This window comes from Amphiura filiformis, chromosome 12 (assembly GCF_039555335.1).
Source record: "Amphiura filiformis chromosome 12, Afil_fr2py, whole genome shotgun sequence".
Lineage (NCBI taxonomy): Eukaryota > Metazoa > Echinodermata > Ophiuroidea > Amphilepidida > Amphiuridae > Amphiura > Amphiura filiformis.
In genome coordinates, this window is record NC_092639.1 from 63,539,400 (window position 1) to 63,560,239 (window position 20,840).

Genomic DNA, 20,840 nt, shown 5'->3' on the forward strand with positions numbered 1-20,840 from the left:
AATTTCCAAGTTCCTACTTTGTCTAATTATCGTTCTCAAAATCTAGCTAGACGATATCTATCATTTTGTCTAACTATCAGATATATCGCCGACATTTTATAAAATTTCCAGCTACTTTGTCTTACTTAAATATCGCCATCTAAATCTAACTAGACGATATGTATCGTTTGTCTAACTATCAGATATATCGCCGATATTTTATCAAATTCCCATGTTCCTATATATACTTTGTCTAACTATCGTTCTCAAAATCCAGCTAGACGATATCTATCTCAAAATCTAGCTAGAAGATATCTATCATTTTGTCTAACTATCAGATATATCGCCGATATTCATATCATTCTCAAAATCCAGCTAGACGATATCTATCATTTGTCTAACTATCAGAAATATCGCCGATATTTTATAAAATTTCCAAGTTCCTACTTTATTTAAATATCGCCATCTATATCTAGCTAGACGATATGTATCGTTTGTCTAACTATATCAGATATATCGTCGATATTTCATAAAATTTCCAAGTTGCTACTTTGTCTAACTATCGTTCTCAAAATCTAGCTAGATGATATCTATCAGTTGTCTAACTATCAGATATATCTCCGATATTTTATGAAATGTCCAAGTTCCTACTTTGTCATTTGTCTAACTATCAGATATATCGCCGATAAATTTCCAGCTACTTTGTCTTACTTAAATATCGCCATCTAAATCTAACTAGACGTTTATACTATTTTGACTTATCTAAATATCGCCGTTTAAATCTTAACTAGACGATATGTATCGTTTGTCTAACTATCAGATATATCGCCGATATTTTATAAAATTCCCATGTTCCTATATACTTTGTCTAACTATCGTTCTCAAAATCCAGCTAGACAATATCTATCATTTGTCTAACTATCAGATATATCGCCGATATTGTATAAAATTTCCAAGTTCCTACTTTGTCTAACTATCGTTCTCAAAATCTAGCTAGACGATATCTATCATTTTGTCTAACTATCAGATATATCGCCGATATTCATGAAATTTCTATGCTATTTTGTCTTATCTAAATATCGCCGTCCAAATCTAACTAGACGATATGTATCGTTTGTCTAACTATCAGATATATCGCCGATATTTCATAAAATTTCCAAGTTCCTATATACTTTGTCTAACTATCATTCTCAAAATCCAGCTAGACGATATCTATCATTTGTCTAACTATCAGATATATCGCCGATATTTTATAAAATTTCCAAGTTCCTACGTTGTCTAACTATCGTTCTCAAAATCCAGCTAGACGATATCTATCATTTGTCTAACTATCAGATATATCGCCGATATTTTATAAAATTTCCAAGTTCCTACTTTGTCTAACTATCGTTCTCAAAATCTAGCTAGACGATATCTATCATTTTGTCTAACTATCAGATATATCGCCGATATTTTATAAAAATGTCCAGCTACTTTGTCTTATCTAAATATCGCCATCTAAATCTAGCTAGACGATATGTATCGTTTGTCTAACTATCAGATATATCGCCGATATTCTATAAAATGTCCATGTTACTTTGTCTTATCTTAATATCGCCATCTAAATCTAACTAGACGATATGTATCGTTTGTCTAACTATCAGATATATCGTCGATATTTCATAAAAGTTCCAAGTTGCTACTTTGTCTATATCGTTCTCAAAATCTAGCTAGACGATATCTATCATATCTAAATATCGCCATCTAAATCTAACTAGACGATATGTATCGTTTGTCTAACTATCAGATATATCGTCGATATTTCATAAAATTTCCAAGTTGCTACTTTGTCTAACTATCGTTCTAAAAATCTAGCTAGACGATATCTATCAGTTGTCTAACTATCAGATATATCGCCGATATTTTATAAAATTTCCAAGTTCCTACTTTGTCTTATCTAAATATCGCCACCTAAATCTAACTAGACGATATGTATCGTTTGTCTAACTATCAGATATATCGTCGATATTTCATATAATTTCCAAGTTGCTACTTTGTCTTATCTAAATATCGCCATATAAATCAAGCTAGACGATATGTATCGTTTGTCTAACTATCAGATATATCGTTGATATTTCATAAAATTTCCAAGTTGCTACTTTGTCTAACTATCGTTCTCAAAATCTAGCTAGACGATATCTATCAGTTGTCTAACTATCAGATATATCGCCGATATTTTATAAAATTTCCAAGTTCCTACTTTGTCTTATCTAAATATCGCCACCTAAATCTAACTAGACGATATGTATCGTTTGTCTAACTATCAGATATATCGTCGATATTTCATAAAATTTACAAGTTGCTACTTTGTCTTATCTAAATATCGCCATATAAATCTAGCTAGACGATATCTATCAGTTGTCTAACTATCAGATATATGTCTAAATATCACAAAATATCGTGGCACTATCAAAAATATCTAAATTTCTCCCTATCTATTAGTACGTAAAATATCATTCATCCACCCAAAAAGACCAATCCTGCACCTTCCTCAATACTAGCTGGCCAAACAGTTTAATTCTATCAAGCATATAATACCTGAACAATCATCGTCATTTGATCTATTTACTACAGAATATATTGTATACTCAAAATATAATTTTAAAATAGTAAACCTGTTAACTTATATATTTGTGTACTAAAATATAAGGACACGTGAATAAAATTATGTAGAAGACAAAATGGCCGCTAATCTGCATATTGTCTAGACCTAGGGTACATCTTCCGGTTTCGTCACGTGATTTCAGATGCCTATCCCGACATTCATTATTCCTGCCATTACCCGCTAGCTGGGCCCGCTATATAACCAATCAAAGACAGTTAAAGCCCTGTTATAACATTTCCATAAACAATAGATTAGTATTTCATTTCCATAGTTAGCTTTACTGTCAGATATGTACCCTTTTGATTTTAAACCGAACAACTGAGGTAAAGGAAAGAAAATTGGAATTTACTACCAGCGCCGATGTCGTCAATGCGTGTCACTTCATTCGGTTATGCTACCACACGATCCTTTATTTGTGTCGCCATGTACATGTACGTATTGTGTTATGAACATCGAGTACGCGTTCGACTAATATTTCCATCGTAATAATAAAACGACGGTTCCTGCGTTTTATTCAAAATCTCGGATTGTGACTAAACTACAGCACCTAGAGCCTTGATTTTTGCAGGGTATGTTAGTTTAATTAAGTACGTTATAAATTATGTAAAAACGAATTTTTGAAAAAATATTGAGGGCGTCTTCCTCAGCAAATGCAAATGTAATCAGGCACGGCAATGCACAAGTCATGCACGCAAATAAGTATGCTGTATTCGTGCATATGCTGCACTTTGTGTGGGTTTTCTTTATCACTAAATTTCTCCTTTTCTGAGCATATGTAACATAACCTATGTTATTTTAAAATAGCAGTCGGCTATATACAGAGGTGAAAAATACCCTTTTTGTCATGATTTTCTAAATAGTTTTTATTTATTCCTTTTACCCTATCTTAATATGAATGAAAAAATTGTTGGCCTTGGTCCAACAAAAAAGTGTGCAGGGCAAAAATCCAAGATGGCTGCCATTTTCCCCGAAAAATCACATTTCATTCATAACTTTGTCATTTTATAGTGTATTTACTTGATTTTGGTGCCTAACCCTATAATTTTGGGGTCAAGTAATCTGTTTATGCATCCAAAAATAGTCCTAAGCCATCACATGCTGATTTAACAAGCTTTTTTTTGACTAAATCTGAATGTTTTTTACCTAATTAGTATATTTCGTGAAACATGTCTTCAAATCTGTTTTATAATTATATAGATTCCTTGACCCGAAAACATGATGTTAGACACCAAAACCAAAGTTGAAGACCCACAAATGACGAAGTTATGGCCGAAATGTGATTTTTGGGGAAAAACGGCGGCCATCTTGGATTTTGGCCCAGCACACTTTTTTCTTGGACCCGAGACCAAAAATATTGTCATTTCATGTTGAGATAAATACCGTTTATGACCAGTACGCAGGGCATAAACAAGCTGCATCACGCAGCGTTGGAACCCAATTAACACGATCCACGATTTGCTAGTGTTGCGTACACGCGCATGTCACCGCGCCCATCTCACGCGGAGCGCAAAATATGACGCGTATCACGCGTTGACTCCCGGCCGTTGACCTCATGAGCCGAGCTGCTTCCTGCAAGTAGGCCTACTCATTTTCTTCCAATTTATGATGGAAAACGGTATGGAAATGTTATTTAAACTTGTAAACCCTTATTATTTTCATCTGTATTGAATTGCTAAGAATGTTGGGTATGTATGAACGGGGTTCATTCATAGGATTGAGGGCATGATCGCTGTTTATGCCCTCGGCTCTCGCCTCGGGCATAAACAGCGATCATGCCCTCAATCCTATGAATGAACCCCTAATTTAGAATATCTAACTAAATATCACCTATGTATAGCCCACTGCTATTTAAAATATATAAACTGAACAAGATGTCTTGGTATACTAGCGTACTACGACCACACAACAAAATAATATAGTACGAATACAACTAGTCAACCCCAGCAAACACAGCAATGTTTTTACAACGTTTAAAACATGTTATATATTGGGTTTTGGTTTAGATATAGTAACAGGAAGTTCATTGCCAGTTCGTTAAATTTATCATAATTTATCATGAAACAAATTAGGCCAACAAATTCTTCAGTCCCAAGTTATTTTCATTTAGATCATGTATTTTCTCACGGAAATAGATGTTTACAACTTTGGTTAAAAACACCTAACAATAGGTACATATTTTCTACCAGAGTTTCCGTGTTCATAATAATGGAGCAACAAAGACTATTATGATAGTAACCCGATTTAGGGCAATTCCAACGGATAAGCCGTGTTAATGTGTGTTAAGATTACTAATTATGATTATGGTTCATACAACTTAACAAGATAATCCACGTGTGATATCAGGAATCGGTGGACGAATCAAGGACGAATATTCTTAATTTGGTAGACAAGTTCCCCCTGGCACTAAATGACACGTTAATGTTAATTATGATAATGTATTAAATTGTTTTGAACGTACCAAATTTATAAGCTCCACGTCAACAAATTTCATAACCATAATTTCTGCTGAGTAATGGTTTCGTAACCAACATTTCTGCTGACGTGGCAGCCTCCAAAAACAGATAAATAGAGGTCCCAAACTCGAGAAGAGTCAATCAGATCCTAGACTGGAGTCAGACCGTTGGTCTTAACCGAGAGAGTAGCTCTCGATAGCCTTACCGATTCATGATATTCAGGTGAATATCGGTAATACTTAGAGAAAACGTACTGCATAGGCCTGCGTGCCGAAACTTACAACATTAAGAGGAGCTTGGGTATTAACGTAAAATACTTGCGTGTATTTTTGTCTGATTAATACTTTGCAATTAATTCCTGTAACCCAGTTGTGAGCCCCGCACGACCGGCGTTATAATATAAATGTTTTGCTAACATTAAATGTGGGGTTATATAACGGTCATGGAAACGTTCTAAAACGTTTTGTATGAAAACCCACTAATAACAATATTTAAAAAAATATTTTCAAATAATGTTAATTTAAAATAAGTTTTGCAAACGTTTTTACCAAATATTTTGTCAACACTTAAAGCAATAATGTGTGATTTGCATAAAAATAAAAATAAAATTCCTATTTAGTTATTTATTTAAATAAAAATAGATTCCTATTTAGTTTTTATGTTAGTTTTCACTGATAGCTACTGATCACATTGTCCCCTTTTTAATTTCGAGCCAAACAAATGACTTGAAACGAAAAAAAATTGCTATTTCATTCCAGCGCCTATAATGCGTGTATTTAGCTCGCAGATTATAATTATCATGATTATCGGGATGAGCTTCACGCAGCTGATGGGATTCAAACCAGACGTATAAGACAAATAGCGATACACACAAAGTTTATGCGTCAAGTCGACGTACGGCGCCAACAATGCGTGTATAATCTCGCCAATCGTATTATTTATCATGATTATTGGCAGCGCTACACGCAGCTGGTGTGATGTACGAACAGCGATATGCATACAGTTTATACGGTACGTCACTTATTCAATGATTCAATATGCACACGCAGGCGACGTATTTATTCAGCACTCGATCGGTGAGCTCAGAAAAAACCGGGGATACCCGATATTATTATGTTCAGGCTTAGTCTTCATAGGGCATTTATGTACACCAATGGCCATTACAATGGTACAAAAAGTATAAATTCGAAAAGAAATGAGGGCATTGCTATGGAGCAAATCACACATTATGGCTTTAAATAACATATGATGTTAGAATATTTGCAGTAGGTTATCAGCAAATGTTTTTAATGTTATTAAAACGTTTTATACCATTTATATGTCCTTTATATAACCCGACATTTTTAAAAACGTTTTCTGACAATCTTTTCTAACCTTTTACGAATGATGTCGAAAAAGTTTTGTGTTTGTTGGGAATAATATGCCCATTTAATATGTACGTCTCTTCATGATGACCTCATAGGGGTCCAACTCCCGCACAACGCTTGGCCCTGACTTAATGCGGCCCAACAAGGATTCAACTTTGTCGCCAGGTGCTTTTGAGATCTCGTAGTTCTGCACGAACCAGGTAAAAATCAGGAACAATTCTGCTTTTGCCAGAGATTCTCCAAGACATGACCTTCTTCCGGCTGAGAATGGTAAGAAACTATTGGGATGCTGACGTACTGAACCAGAATCATCCAAGAAGTGCTCTGTTAAAGATATGGGGTTATGACAAATCAGCCAAACTCATAATCATGCTATATTATTATCAGGTATATAGCATTCACAGAATATTGGTAAAACGACTCATTTGGTCACTGATGATGACGCTATCGGCTGACGCTATAGGTGCCCCGATATGTATCGATAGCCTTTTGTATCGTACCCTGAACAAAGTACTTTCGTTTTAAATATTTAAATAAAAACGATAAGGCTATGCTACTAATAATACTAATTATGAGGGTCATTCACAAAGTTCTACATCCATCATCACATCTCTGTGATCGTACGTGGCAGGCAATTGAAATTACCCATGACTATTCTACAAAATAAAAGTTATTTGATGAGAATGTGATTTTTGGTTATTAAGATATGTTGGTTAAAGCGAATACAAATTTGATACATCGGAAACGGTTAAAAACTGAAGCCAAAAGTTTAGTAATCATCCTATTGTAACTTTGGGTAATTTCCATAAATATGTTTTCAAGATGTACTGTGGTTGTCCAACTGCTTACCCAGAATAAATACTGTGGTCCTATATGAGCTCCCTAACAAGCCTTGGGACTTTAAAACAAAATGAATATGTGTTATATGAGAAGAAAACATCGAAGTGTTCAAGAGACAAACAAATCTTTTGTATATAAATAATTTGTAATTACGTTCTATTTTAAGCTATGGATGGACCTTGACGTGGAAATTAGATGAACAGTTTGTTAATAACCTTGTGTATATTTTAATAATACAAAACCTGTAAGATTAATTTGATTTTAACTTATGAACCAATTAATATAACTTTGACAACAAGTGCTCACCCGATTGAAGTCAACAACCTATGGAAAGGGTTAAAATATGAAGGATATTGTGAACATGTATCGGTTTTGTTGTGCAAAAGACATGATACCCAATAAAACTGTACTAAACTCAACCCAGAAAGTATCGAAACGATTATAGATGGTCAGATATTCGGGAACTGAAATATATAGCAAAAACGTATTTAATGTATATAAAGCGCAGCTTTCTCCTGCGCATTTTGATACCTCTTTTGTTGCTCTACGATATCATTTGGTCCAGTTATGGGCGCTTGAGTGGCTTCAAGTCGGATTTTGAAAGTTGCACTTAGTTCCTATTCAAGCCAAATGCGTTCGTCTTGTACACTCACACACAATCAAGGCAAAGGACACCGATGTGGTCTGTTTACTTAACCATGAACTTTACTTTATTTTACTCCTTCGACTTCCAACTTCAATACTTGCTACCCTTTACTTATCTCGGACTTATCTCATGAACTCTTTCTGTTGACACCTCAATACTTGGTGTGCCCGCCATCACTGTCTATCACTGCCTGGATTCGTCGTCGCATGCTCTGAGCAAGATGTCTTGAATAGGAGCTTAATGCAACTTTCAAAATCCGACTTGAAACCACTCAAGCGCCCATAACTCGACCAAATGATATTGTAGAGCAACAAAAAAAATATAAAAATGCGCAGGTGAAAACTGCGCTTTATATACATTAAACATGTTAAATAAGTTGTTGCTATATATTTCAGTTCCCGATATATCTGACCATCTATAATCGTTTCGATACTTTCTGGGTTGAGTTTATCTGCAAGCATTAGATATTGATTAAATTATTTAAACAAAAATAAATTGCTTTAATCATTTTCAGTAATCAATCGGTACTGATTTCCCCGGGTTATTTCCACATAGATAATGGCAACCGTTTTGATAAAAATTAGCCTTTCTTTTCATGTACTAAATCTGTAATTCACTTTAACCAACGTATCTTAACAACCACCAATCATACTTTAATTAATTAACTTTTATTTTGTAGCCAAGATATAAGAGAATAATCATGGGTAATTTCAATATCCTGGCACGTAAGTGATGTTGTGATGTAGGTAGAACTTTTTGAATGACTCTTGTATTATACTCAATACAGTTTATGATAGAAAGAGTCATCGATACCTAACCGGGCACTAGCTGTTATCATTATATGACCAACTTGAATGTGGTGCCCAAGCACAGCAGACACACGTGATATGATATGTAAGTTGTACATCAAACGAAAAAACCTTGAAATTGGCTGTATATTGATTTGAGGTAAATGATATAATTACAAAATTAGAGTTGAAAGGTCCGGTTACGAAAACAGAGCAATGTTTTTTATGGACTTGATGTTCACTTCGGAAAGGTCTCAACTACCATTAATTGAACTTGAACTAAACGACTAGATAATTCTGATCAATGAAACATGGGGATATTCAATTTGCCCAAGTGACGGGCATGGTTTTTCATTTCACTGCTTGAATGTGTCCTGCAAATGATTTTCTATAAATAACATTTTTATGAATGGACAATAGCTGTGACGTACCTGGCTTAAAGAGTTTCGGTTTATCCCAAATCTCTTCATCAAAATGCAGCGCATAATGGTTAATGGAAACCATGGTGTCCTTTGGAATTTGAAAGTCATCTGAAAATATATTGAAAATAAGTGGCCAGGCAGCTGAGGCTTCTTCATATACTGAAACGAGCAAAAGACCTAACCTCATACTGAAGTGTTAATATTAGGCACTGTACAAGAGTCATGTCTTAAAGTGGTAATACGTAGCACTCAAGTGCAGAGTGATAGCATTCTCTTTTGTTATGCAGTTGATGCTGTTTTAGTTTTGCAATTTATTTCGTATTATTTTTTGATACCATAGATTATATAAACTATAAATATAAAATATGCCCTTCCCTTTTTAATATTTAGGTGACCTTTCTATAGTATTTAAATTAAAAAAATGATGATAATAATAATAATAATAATAATAATAACAATAATAACAATAATAACAATAATAACAATAATAACAATAATAACAATAATAACAATAATATAACAATAATAACAATAATAATAATAATAATAAAAATAATAATAATAATAGAGAAAAAGAAAAAGAAAAACAACGCTGTGGTAATGTCGGCTATAAACGCGTCGCTCGGATGACTTAGTGGCGTACGCGTTTGTCACATGATAGAGAGATTGCGGAGAGGCGTTCACTGCAAACGCCATACGGGTTACGGATTTCTGCATTTTGCGGTAGAACGTCATAGTCCCGTTCACATCCAAACTAGCCTCCTACACAGCCAGTTTGTGTCCGTCCTAACGCTCGTCGTTCCTAGTATGTTCGTGATAGCCGCATAGAGTCTGAACCAAGACTACGTGTAAACGCAATTGCAATCATGATGGCGCTATGCTGAGACAAATAATCTAAAGGTAATAGGAAGCACCCATTGATTCACCTTGGGTGCATCGAACCAGAGAAGATTATCTTCTTTCATCGAACTACTTTCCTCGGTATTGATATGCAAATGCGACTGGCTGTAAGCATTCAGTCCAGATTAGCGATATTTGAGTTTTGCGGGCTATTGGAACATGAGTATAGGCCTATGTTCACACGTGTATGCTATTTGTCTAAATAATCTAAACAGAGTTTGGTGTTGGATGCCTAGGAAGTCTTGATGTATATTATTCGAATAACAAGAAACAAACTCCATTATCATATAAATAATACCCTGTTTACTTTCTAAAGCAAAATGAAAATAGATAATCTAATATGCCTAGTTCGATTACTACCCAGCAAACACAAATATTACAGAAAACGTTAAATGTCGGGTTAAAGGTTATGTGAGGGTCAAGGGCATTAAACGTTTTAATAACATTCAAAAAACCTTTTGTTCAAAACTTGCTGATAAACGTTCTAACACTATAGACACTTAAATATGTTTGCCAAATGATATTTTACTATAGCATTTCGAATTTTGGCTTAAAATGTTGTTGTATTATTTTTTCAGTATAACACGAGTTTTCATGATTTTTATGTAAACATACATCGATATGTTATAAAAATGTTTGAACTAAAACCAAAAACATATGCATTATCATGTTTTAAAAACATTTTTGAGTTAGCTGAATAGTAAATCCATAAAAAAACACTTTGACAGCTGTTTAATGCACAACGAAAAAGCAAGGGGAAAAATAGCGTTGCACGAACTTCTGTTCCCCGTCCCAAACCATAGACCATGCCCAAACAGACAATTATACCGCATTTATGCCGTAACACGACACAACGCCTCTTCGCAAGCTGATTTTTGGACGGCATTTTCCACACACAAATGAATAGGCAATCTGCCCGTTCGAATTCGCGTCGAAAAAAATCGAAATTTGTTCACTTCTTCTTGTCTATACGAGATCAAATGTGACGTGTCATGTCAAAAGGAGACACTTTTGGGCAGGTTATCAATTTTGAGGTTTTTACATATCCTGAATATAGAGATATTTTGCTGCACAACGCCGTTTTCCCCAATGAAATCGGACATTCCAAAGCGAAGATATTGAGTTCGTAAGTTATGGTATTATGAAATTGGAAATTGAGATATCGGCTTTTGAAAATATTATTGACAATGTTGAGAGTAGGAATCACCTTGAAAAATATCTCAAAAAATACAAGATGCCAGTTATACTCCGGTTTAAAACTATCAGACAATATTTTTAACATTAATAACATCACAAATTCGCAACAAACCCAAATTGTGAAAAAATCATCCCCGGGCAGATTTTTGGCTATTTCTCCATTTAAGATCCTGCCCAAAAGTGTCTCCTTTTGACATGACATGTCACAAATGTTAACCCCCAAAATGGATATTATTACATGTCGGACTCTACTTGTTCTATTAGGATACTTTGATTCGCTTCATAACAAGATAAACATAACATTTTTCTGCATTTTATAATGCGTTTTTTTGTCATTTTGGAACGTCATTTTTGCTACCAACCGCAACGTAATCGCCTTACGGTAATTCCACGATTGACCAATTCACAATAGATTTCACCCTCTAGAGGGCATAATAACCGATTTTCGACTAATGTAGCTTGCCGTTGGCGTTCCCGTGTCACGTTTCACGTAAATTTCGCAATCTCTCTATTACCTCGATATAAATGTCCCCCTTTTCTTGAATGGATATGAAAAAATAAATATCTAACTTAAATTTAATGTATAAAATACATTGTTGCTGTTTACCAATTAATTGTAAATTGTCGTGCAAATATGGTTCTCCATTCAAAATTGATATATGACACGTGATACGTCAGTATGTCGAATGGTGATTGAATTCATATCCGTATTAACTACACAGCCGCAATATACCGAGATAATGGCGTATTTCGCATATTTATGACATAGTGATGTATGGGGTGTATGTCACTGGTATGTCACTATGTCGTCCAAAAATGGGGAATGTTGTGCACAATTTTCCCATTCAGTGACATAATTAGTGATAATACTTAATTAATCAATGATATATAGATACATAGATTATGAAACTTATCTCATTTTGTCAAAAATGGCTGATACGCCGGTATGTCATTATAACGACAATATGTTTGACCTACACCCATCGTACACACACAAACATGACTTTATATTTACCTAACATAACATCACATGTTGTTGCGTGGCACACCCAATGGACTGATAGAACTGAAGCGTAAAACTTCCATCGTGGTTGCTTCTGTATATGGTAGGCGCCCTCTATCTTCCAAAGAGCACAGTCTCTCATGACCTACGACCTCTTCGATTTCCATGGCTACCTTCTTTTGTATGTCAGGATATTCTGCCATAATAGCCAGTGTCCAATGGAGTGTAACGATAGTTGTATCTGTTCCCGCTTTGATTGCAAATAAACAGTATGGCATACATTAATGTACAAATAATGGCAATTTGTTAAGCAATTTCATTTTCTCTTGATTTACTCCCTTGATTTACTTTTAGTTTAGTCCAACGGCCTCCTTGGTCTCGACCACTTTTGGGGTGGTGGAGTGTTTGCGAACAGTGTTGCCAAAACTTTTCAGTGTCAAGGCGCGGCGCATTGACTCGCCAGGCCGCGGTAAAGGATTCTCAAGTAGCCCAATTTTTAAGCTTCCAAAAAAGCGCCCAATACCGGATATTTGGGCGGATTTACCCGAATTTAGAACGCAAAACACCCAATTGGGCGGAAAAGCACTTGACTTTGAAACTTCCGGTACTTACTGGGAAGTTACTGACCGATCAATAAATGGTCACAAAACCCATTGTAATTTCAATTTGGAGCTTCAAAGACTCAAAACCTTTATAAATCGGCTAAATTGAAAGGAAAATACATCAAATTAGTGCCGCGGCCTGAGACTGGCAAAAGTAGCCCAATTTTAGACAAGTAGCGGCATGCTTTTTTGAGTAGCGGCAAGTGATCGCCAAGTAGCCCAATTGTGCGCCTAAGGCGCGGCGTTGGCATCACTGTTTGCGAATCGGTCGCGAACAACAAGTCATACCTATATGTGACCCGTTCTGCCAAAACCAGGAACAAGTCGCATTTAATAATTTGCATAAAATGTAAGCACGGGACAATAAGCTTTAAAATGATACCAAAATTATATAAAAAGCATCAATACTTTTCAAGATATGGATAATTTTGTAAATGATACCTTGATGTTTTCGTGAAATTGCTATTCTGAGTAATTGGGCTAATAGTTTCCTGCTCTACACATATGGATTATCATAGTTCAACTGTCAATTATTGATTAAATAAACCTCTTTTTAATAAGTAGGCCTACTTCAAGGATTTGAAAGTCCATTTATATAGGCCCAAGGTCAAATACCATGAAATTAGGAATTCCAAAATTTGATTTTTTTAGGGAATGTCATCTTTAAAGACCTATAACTCAAAAACATGCCTGGCGACTTGTTCCGGGTTTTGTTGGAGCTGGTCACATATATTTTTAGTGTGCCGTTCTACTACCCACGGAACTACAGGGATTAATGTGGAGGTTTTGTTGGAAAAAATGTTGAATATTGCAAGTTCTGGACATAAGTGCTGGATTTGTGATAAACTTTGATACTTTGATATTTTTTCACACTACTAGTCAAACTTGTGCATAGCTAATACATGGGGCTGATTAGGGTGGTTGACACAAAATCACGGGTTTTCTGTTAGCAACACAAACCTATGGCGAATTTCGTTAGTTTGCGATCTACAAAACGAGGCAAGCTATCGATCGTGTATTTTGTATTAAAGTCACCACGTCCACATAACAGAGTCGATAGTTTACCAAATCTATTATGTTGAAGAGATTCAAAACGTCCCCTGGAAAGGTCAAGGAATACCGGAAATGGGTCAACTTCTATTGTCCCATCAGAGAGCAGTATTTTGTTTTAACAGAAAGTCTAATATGCATATGGGAATGGATTAATAGTAGTATCGAAATAAGGACTCGTTGGTAATAATGTGAAGGGAATGTGTATCTTGTATAAGATTATATGAAACAGGGAAGACCGGGGCAAGTCCGCCCTCGAGCCAAATCCGCCCACCCCGTGTTTCTGATCTCGTGACTGCTGGAAAAGTACAGTGATGATGTAATTAGCTGGCACACGTTATAGCTAAGTATCCAAGAAAACAAGACAGTCCGACACATCTCGGCACAGAAATTATCGTCATAAAACGTTACCGAGTCAAGGAAGTTTACTTTTTTAGAATTAGTAATATTGTAATAATCTCAAGACCTTGCAGAGACGGTTTTCATTCTTATATTTATTTGGAAGGTGAACGTTTTGCCCAACATTTTGTGTAATTAAAAGATCGACATCTTGTGTTTAGTAGGCATAACACGAGGTAAAGCAAAAAACTACCGTTGGGGCAAGTCCGCCCTGTATGGAAAGGGGCAAGTCCGTCCTGTGTTTTCCCCAGGCGGACTCCCGGGCGGATTCGCTCCATCTGCGTATTATGCAAAGTTACGCTGCAAATCCGCCCTTGCAGCGTGATTTTTATTTTCCATTCTCCTGCCGTTACTGAAAGCTCTATGTTCTTACAAATGTGGTAGTATTTAGCTACAGTATGCAGCTTTAACGCTATAAAACTATAGCCTTCTAACATGAGAATTGCCCTCTCTAGGCGAGATTGGAAAAAATAGGGTGGACACGCCCCGGTCTCCCCTACAAGTAGTAAATGAAGTAACGGAAACTTAACCTTTGACATCTGACCTGACCTTCCACCATGGCGCCATATATCAATCTAGTCAGTCGGGATGTATTATTGATATTAAAGGGCAGGTCTATAGCAAAAACAAGTTTATCTCTATTCGAAGAGAATAATGATTACATTACAAGTTGTCACTTGTTGCAATTTTTTGTGCGTATTTCTCCTGAAAAAGGAGAAATTGTGTGGGTAAAGGTCAGCCTCGTACGTGTTCTTCCCCTGTTTGAAGCGTACGTGTTCTCCCCCGTTTGACTGATGACGTAGGTAAATGAAGCGGACACTTTATCGTGCTCTCATCATACAATCACAATCACTTTGACAAGTTTGACATTAGCAACAATGGGTTGTACTATCACTTACCATAACAATGCTGCATAACAATATGCACGCTATTGTTCTCTTTCGGGAACAAAGCCCACGCAGTAATTGTTACTATGCGTTTGCTTTGTAATATTTCATCCAACTGAAACTATAGCATTGCAATATACAGGGAAATCAGATACATGAGCTTGTGGACTAACACGGTTTATATGATAGTCTCAGATGAAATTCCAAGCTCAAATTATGTATTTATTTTTTAGGCCTAATATTTCTCATGATATTGATATACATATGAATTGTAATATCACAATTGTCTAATATATAAAAAAGAAGCGGCTGATTTTATCCATATGTTTAAAAACCATGAAATTTGTAATACTTAATTAGGATTTTTTTCTGTGAACAGCAGCAGTTCTGACGTATGACGTCACTGGTGTTCTAGGCCAAATCTGTCTCGTTCGAAGGAACTCACCGCTTAAGTTGGTTTTTGCGGAATATCAATTTTAAACGTCTTATTTTCTCAAAAAAGGAGTCATTTTCATTGTCCTCATAATATTACCTTGCCAATGATATGTTGTTTTTGCTATAGACCTGCCCTTTAAATGAAAAAAAAAAAAGTTTGTCAGGCATGCAGCAGATAGACTGTTTACCTTAAGCAATGTTAGGTGAATTTGAAAAATAATATAACCAACAACGAGGTAATTTTTTTCGAATCTAATATTACTAATAATATATTATATTGTTATTCAATATTATATTGTAGCAACAGGTGGAAATGCAAATACACACTATACTATACTTACTAAAAATACAAAATACGCTAAATAACAATATGTGACGTGTCATGTCAAAAGGAGACACTTTTGGGCAGGATCATAAATGGAGAAATAGCCAAAAATCTGCCGCTGGGTGATTTTTTCACAATTTGGGTTTGTTGCAAATTTGCGATGTTATTAATGCTAAAAATATTGTCTGATAGTTTCAGACCGGAATATAACTGGCATCTTGTAGTTTTTGAGACATTTTTCAAGTTAATTCCTACTCTCAACATTGTCAATAATATTTTTAAAGGCCGATATCTCAATTTCCAATTTTATAATACCATAACTTTCGAACTCAATATCTTCGCTTAGGAATGTCCGATTTCATTGGGGAAAACGGCGTTGTGGAGCAAAATATCTCTATATTTAAGATATGTAAAAAACTCAAAATTCATAACCTGCCCAAAAGTGTCTCCTTTTGACATGACACGTCACATATTATCTTCATCATTATTATAAACTTACTATGATCTAACGCCACTGAAGGTCAACATCAAAGGAATCTGTGTACATTTTGAATCCACAGCGAGCACAGCGAGGGTACCCTTTCCCAAGTTTAATGAATAGTCTTTGTTTTATAATCGTAGGTCCTATTCTGGGATCTTACCAGCTCGTACCCATGTATTGGACTGATATTTACCTCCAAAAATATCACCGACGGTTCCTACCAGATGTGTATCAGTAAGGGATTCCACGAGATCGCTGCCTTCGTCTATAGTTTCCTTCTGTGCCAGAAGTAACGAATCAAATATGTCGCGAATATTGCCTGCAGAAACAACAATATTCATATCAGGCTTTTGAGCATTATAATAAAACTGCGTATTGTATAGCAATGCAATGCAATAGTTTGATATAAAATTCGATCGATCGAGCCCATATTTATTGATCGAGCTATGAGTTTTAAAATATTAGACGAGGCGTAGTCGAAAACAGGGCACCAAATCTCCTTTGAGAGAGTGTGCAGGGCAGATAGAGGATTTACAAATATTATTATTTTTCAACGTCAAAAACTTACGTACATGGGTCAAATGATTCGCGATGAAGTTTCAATTCATCACACAAAAAGTTGAAACTTTCTTCTAGAAGCTGCTTCAGTTTTCGGATACCAGGGTAGGAAGAAATCGCAAGACAGGGAAAAAATCAGCCGGCATGCCCACTCCAAGAGCTTCAAGCGTCTCACGGCTCAGGCGAACGAACCACGTAATCCTTGGATCATCCAATTCGTACCTATAAATATGAATTACTACAGATTTTGAGTTGAGAGCAGAACCGGGGACTATTGTGCACTATTATACACAAGTATAGGCTACTCAATTCAAGTTGAAGTTCATTTGTATTCATCTCAATTCACATCATTGTTTAAAATAATTGTATTCATCTCTTGCTATGGTAGTTAATCCGATTAATTACGTCACTTCTACGGCGAATAGCCCATGCAGCTCAAGTATCGATACAGCCGAGTGGGCAATGCTAGTTTTTCCTATGGAGGTTATCCACTTCACTCATGTATGATTCTAACAAAAGGAGCTGGTTCCCGTAGTATTCCTCATTCAAAACAATCCAATGCATGACCTCGGAGTTACCTCCATGACTTTGGCGGGCTACTTTGAAACAGCAATGATTGTACATTTACGTTGTTTTCGATTTTCTTGTTCCGTTTCGCGTTGATTTCCGTGTTGCCAATATCGCTTATCACACGACCTATAAGCGCCTGCCCAATGTGCGCAATGTGACGTTACTATAGCACAAGTAAGAAACAAGACCACTTCCACTGATGACTTTAATCAATTAATTACAATAATTAGCAAAAGTATTTGATTCTAACAATACCGTCAATGTAACTAGAAAGGCAATTACTACAATATATGTCCTTTTAAAAAAATTGTCCGGCTGATACCTTATAAAAGAGTCGATTTAAAGATTTAGAGTAAAAGTCAATGTTTGGAAATAACCAGTGTTGGAGACTGTTTCACGGAAAATCAAGAGAGTTCGAAAGCAGAGCGCCCTGAATCCTAAAGGTATTCTCAGCCAGCCTGGTATTGGTAAGGATTACAGGAAACAGGTGTCGTTGGTGTGGATGTCTTTGTTGGTTATGAAATAGTCGGGATCAGTAGTATGAGATGGTAGTTGGATATGGAGGTAGTTGAAAATAAATCGGGCTGCTTGGAAAATGTCCCGCAAAATGTTAAGGTTACGTAGGGTGAAAATTCCACTCAACTTGTCTTTTGTTTTTTATTTTTTATTTATGAAGTATATATATGTATATATTAAGCATCTCAGAGATATAGATTGAAAAAATTGTATCAACAAAGTATTTTTTAATTATTTTTGTATATCAATATTTGCTCTAGATATCCCACAGCACCAATTCTTTTTTAAAGACAGTTCTTGTATTAAGGGGACATTACACTAAATCCTTCCGCATTTGGTGTAACTCATGGAAGAAAGAGAATGTTTGAGGGCTATCATTTTCTTTGGAAGGGGAATCCCAAATATACATGGGGGCCCGTGGGTTAGATTTTAAAAGGTATGCCAACATTTCCCGTCACCCTCCCCTGTTCTCGGCCAATATGCAAACTTTAAATGGCCTAGATATTATGATGCAAGCAGGAAATTCATTGCAGATTTGAGTGTTTCTGTAGTGTTTCCTAAGCCTTATAAAGATGCACTGTAAATGATTGCCAAAAACTGCTTCCCCCCTCCCCCCTCCCCCATTCTACCCTCCCCCAGGACTCATAATTATTACGCACCTGGTTACTTTCTTGTATTTTCACATGTATTTCAATGGGACATTTATTTAGTGATGTGCCCCCTTATAGTGATTTTTGTTTTCATGTGTTGCCAGTGCATGAACTGGCAATCCTATCATTTTCATTTGATTTCTAAAATCACTGAAGCATAAGCACAGTGGAGCATGAGTAGACAAAATCTTTAAAATAAAGTACTATCACCTTGGCCCTGGCAACACTAACTAGCATTGTAAACAACTTTGCACATGGTTTGAACATGATATCAATTGTGTGGAGATTTTGGCAGAAATTTGTCAATTTCTGCAAGTTTTGTGAAAATCAATTGATACTTCCCATGCAGTAAGGATTATCAGTAGTATAGGAGCACTGCACCTAGAATATTATGGGATTGTGAATAGATACTGTGAAATAGCAGAAAATGTGAGTACTTGAAACTAAATTTGTGCATATCTCAAAACTCCATTTTGGACCATTTGGCCTGATATGCTGAGATAAAATAAATTATTTTTAATATTTCCTTAGCTGATTCATAAAATTTTGATATGCATGTGTTAGCTGATACTTCGAAGAAATAATGTAGGGAATAATTGTGTCGATATAGTTGCACATCACATTAATATTGTCGTTGCAAAAAAGACGACATTTACCCTATCATTTTCATTGATTTCTGTGAACATGTAAGCTTGCTGTTTCAAATCAGGACGACTTATCGAAAGAATAAATAGGTACATTATTTCATTGGTTTGTTTGTAACACATATCCGAAATCGCAATGAAATCGGTCCCTCTCCCCATATTTTCCTGGCCTCTTTCCCAAAAAAACCTCATGCTCGAGAAGTTGAACACAAATTGAAACACTTACAAAGTACATTTGTGTATGAGCTATGACGTTTAAAGTATTACAATAATAATCATTAGAGTGTCAACTTTAAGATGAAGTACTATTTTTAGGACTACCATGTTTATTTATTGAAAAACAAATTATTTTAGGTGGCTATGTGCAGCCAATTTGCCTACACAAAATTTCAAAATCCTGTATAACCTTAAGGTCTTGGATTTTAAGCGTCCGGACAGAATTTAATAAAGGGTCAAACTGAGTAGGTACGTATTCTGATAATGAGAGTTTTTGCATTAAAAAGTGTATAGCGGTGGGAATTGTTCTTGTTTGTTTGCTTTATTTCTTCTTTAACCTGGGATACTCAATCAGTTGAAAATACAATTAATCATCTATTCTTCCTTGTCAGCCCCGATCATGGACCCGGGATTATGACACAGTAATTAAGATATGACGAAACAAGAGTATTGTAAAGAGCGATCAAAGCTTGAGAGGGAGGAATGGTCTAACCTTTCTATTGATTTTTTCTTACCATTATATTTCGAGACAATTTTTGTGATAAGGGATATTTAGAAGAAATTTAGTAACATCAACTTGCTCAATTAATTTGTCAATGCGAATTTTAATGGTTAACGGTGGAAAGCGGATATGTTATTTTCAAATAAAATGAAATTAGTATTTCTAATATTTAGAGAAAGTTTGTTTAGTTTAAACCAACCAGATTAAAACATTAAGTTCTTTATTTAACATAGATTCAAGTGATTTTTCTTGTCCTTTTACGAATAGATTATATTAGTATCATCTGCTAACATGATAAAAATGAGTTTTGGTGCGCACTTGGGGAGGTCATTAATAAAAGGTAGCTAGGAAAACCTAGGGAAACCGCACTTAATTAGCGAAGTGCAAACTGCTTCCTGTCATTCAGGTAGTTTTGAATCCAAAGATTGGCAGATTCCCTACCCAGCAAAGCTTTTTGACGATAGATGTAACCATTGACCACAGGGTTGTTTAGGGGGTGGAGGGGTGTGTGCGGTGGGTTGTATCAGAAGTGTGTGTGGGTGTATGGGGTATTTGTGTGTTGAGCGGGGTGTATGAGGAGGGTGTGGGGGTGTGTCGGGTGTTTGTGTGTGGGGTGGGGTTGTTTGAGGAGGGTGTGTGGGTGTATGGAGTGGTAAGAATATTATGTTTGTCTACCAAGTTAATGATGCTCATGAAAATATATTCGTGAATTTTACATGCATACCTTATGACTAGTGCATCCAAATCATAAACATCTTTTATCTTT

The 20,840-nt window shown here is 35.7% G+C and overlaps 1 protein-coding gene across 1 annotated transcript in view; it reads right to left on the reverse strand.

Annotated features, from left to right (window-relative positions):
• Positions 1 to 5,840: 5,840 nt before the first annotated feature.
• LOC140166563 (cytochrome P450 1A1-like) overlaps positions 5,841 to 20,840 on the reverse strand; it is a 34,612-nt gene continuing 19,612 nt past the window's right edge. Inside the window, 7 exon segments of the mRNA XM_072190057.1 lie at positions 5,841 to 6,767; positions 9,149 to 9,247; positions 12,252 to 12,280; positions 12,282 to 12,489; positions 16,612 to 16,737; positions 16,991 to 17,080; positions 17,083 to 17,198. Of these exon segments, the coding sequence (XP_072046158.1) occupies positions 6,505 to 6,767; positions 9,149 to 9,247; positions 12,252 to 12,280; positions 12,282 to 12,489; positions 16,612 to 16,737; positions 16,991 to 17,080; positions 17,083 to 17,198 (931 nt within the window). The 3' untranslated portion in view covers positions 5,841 to 6,504.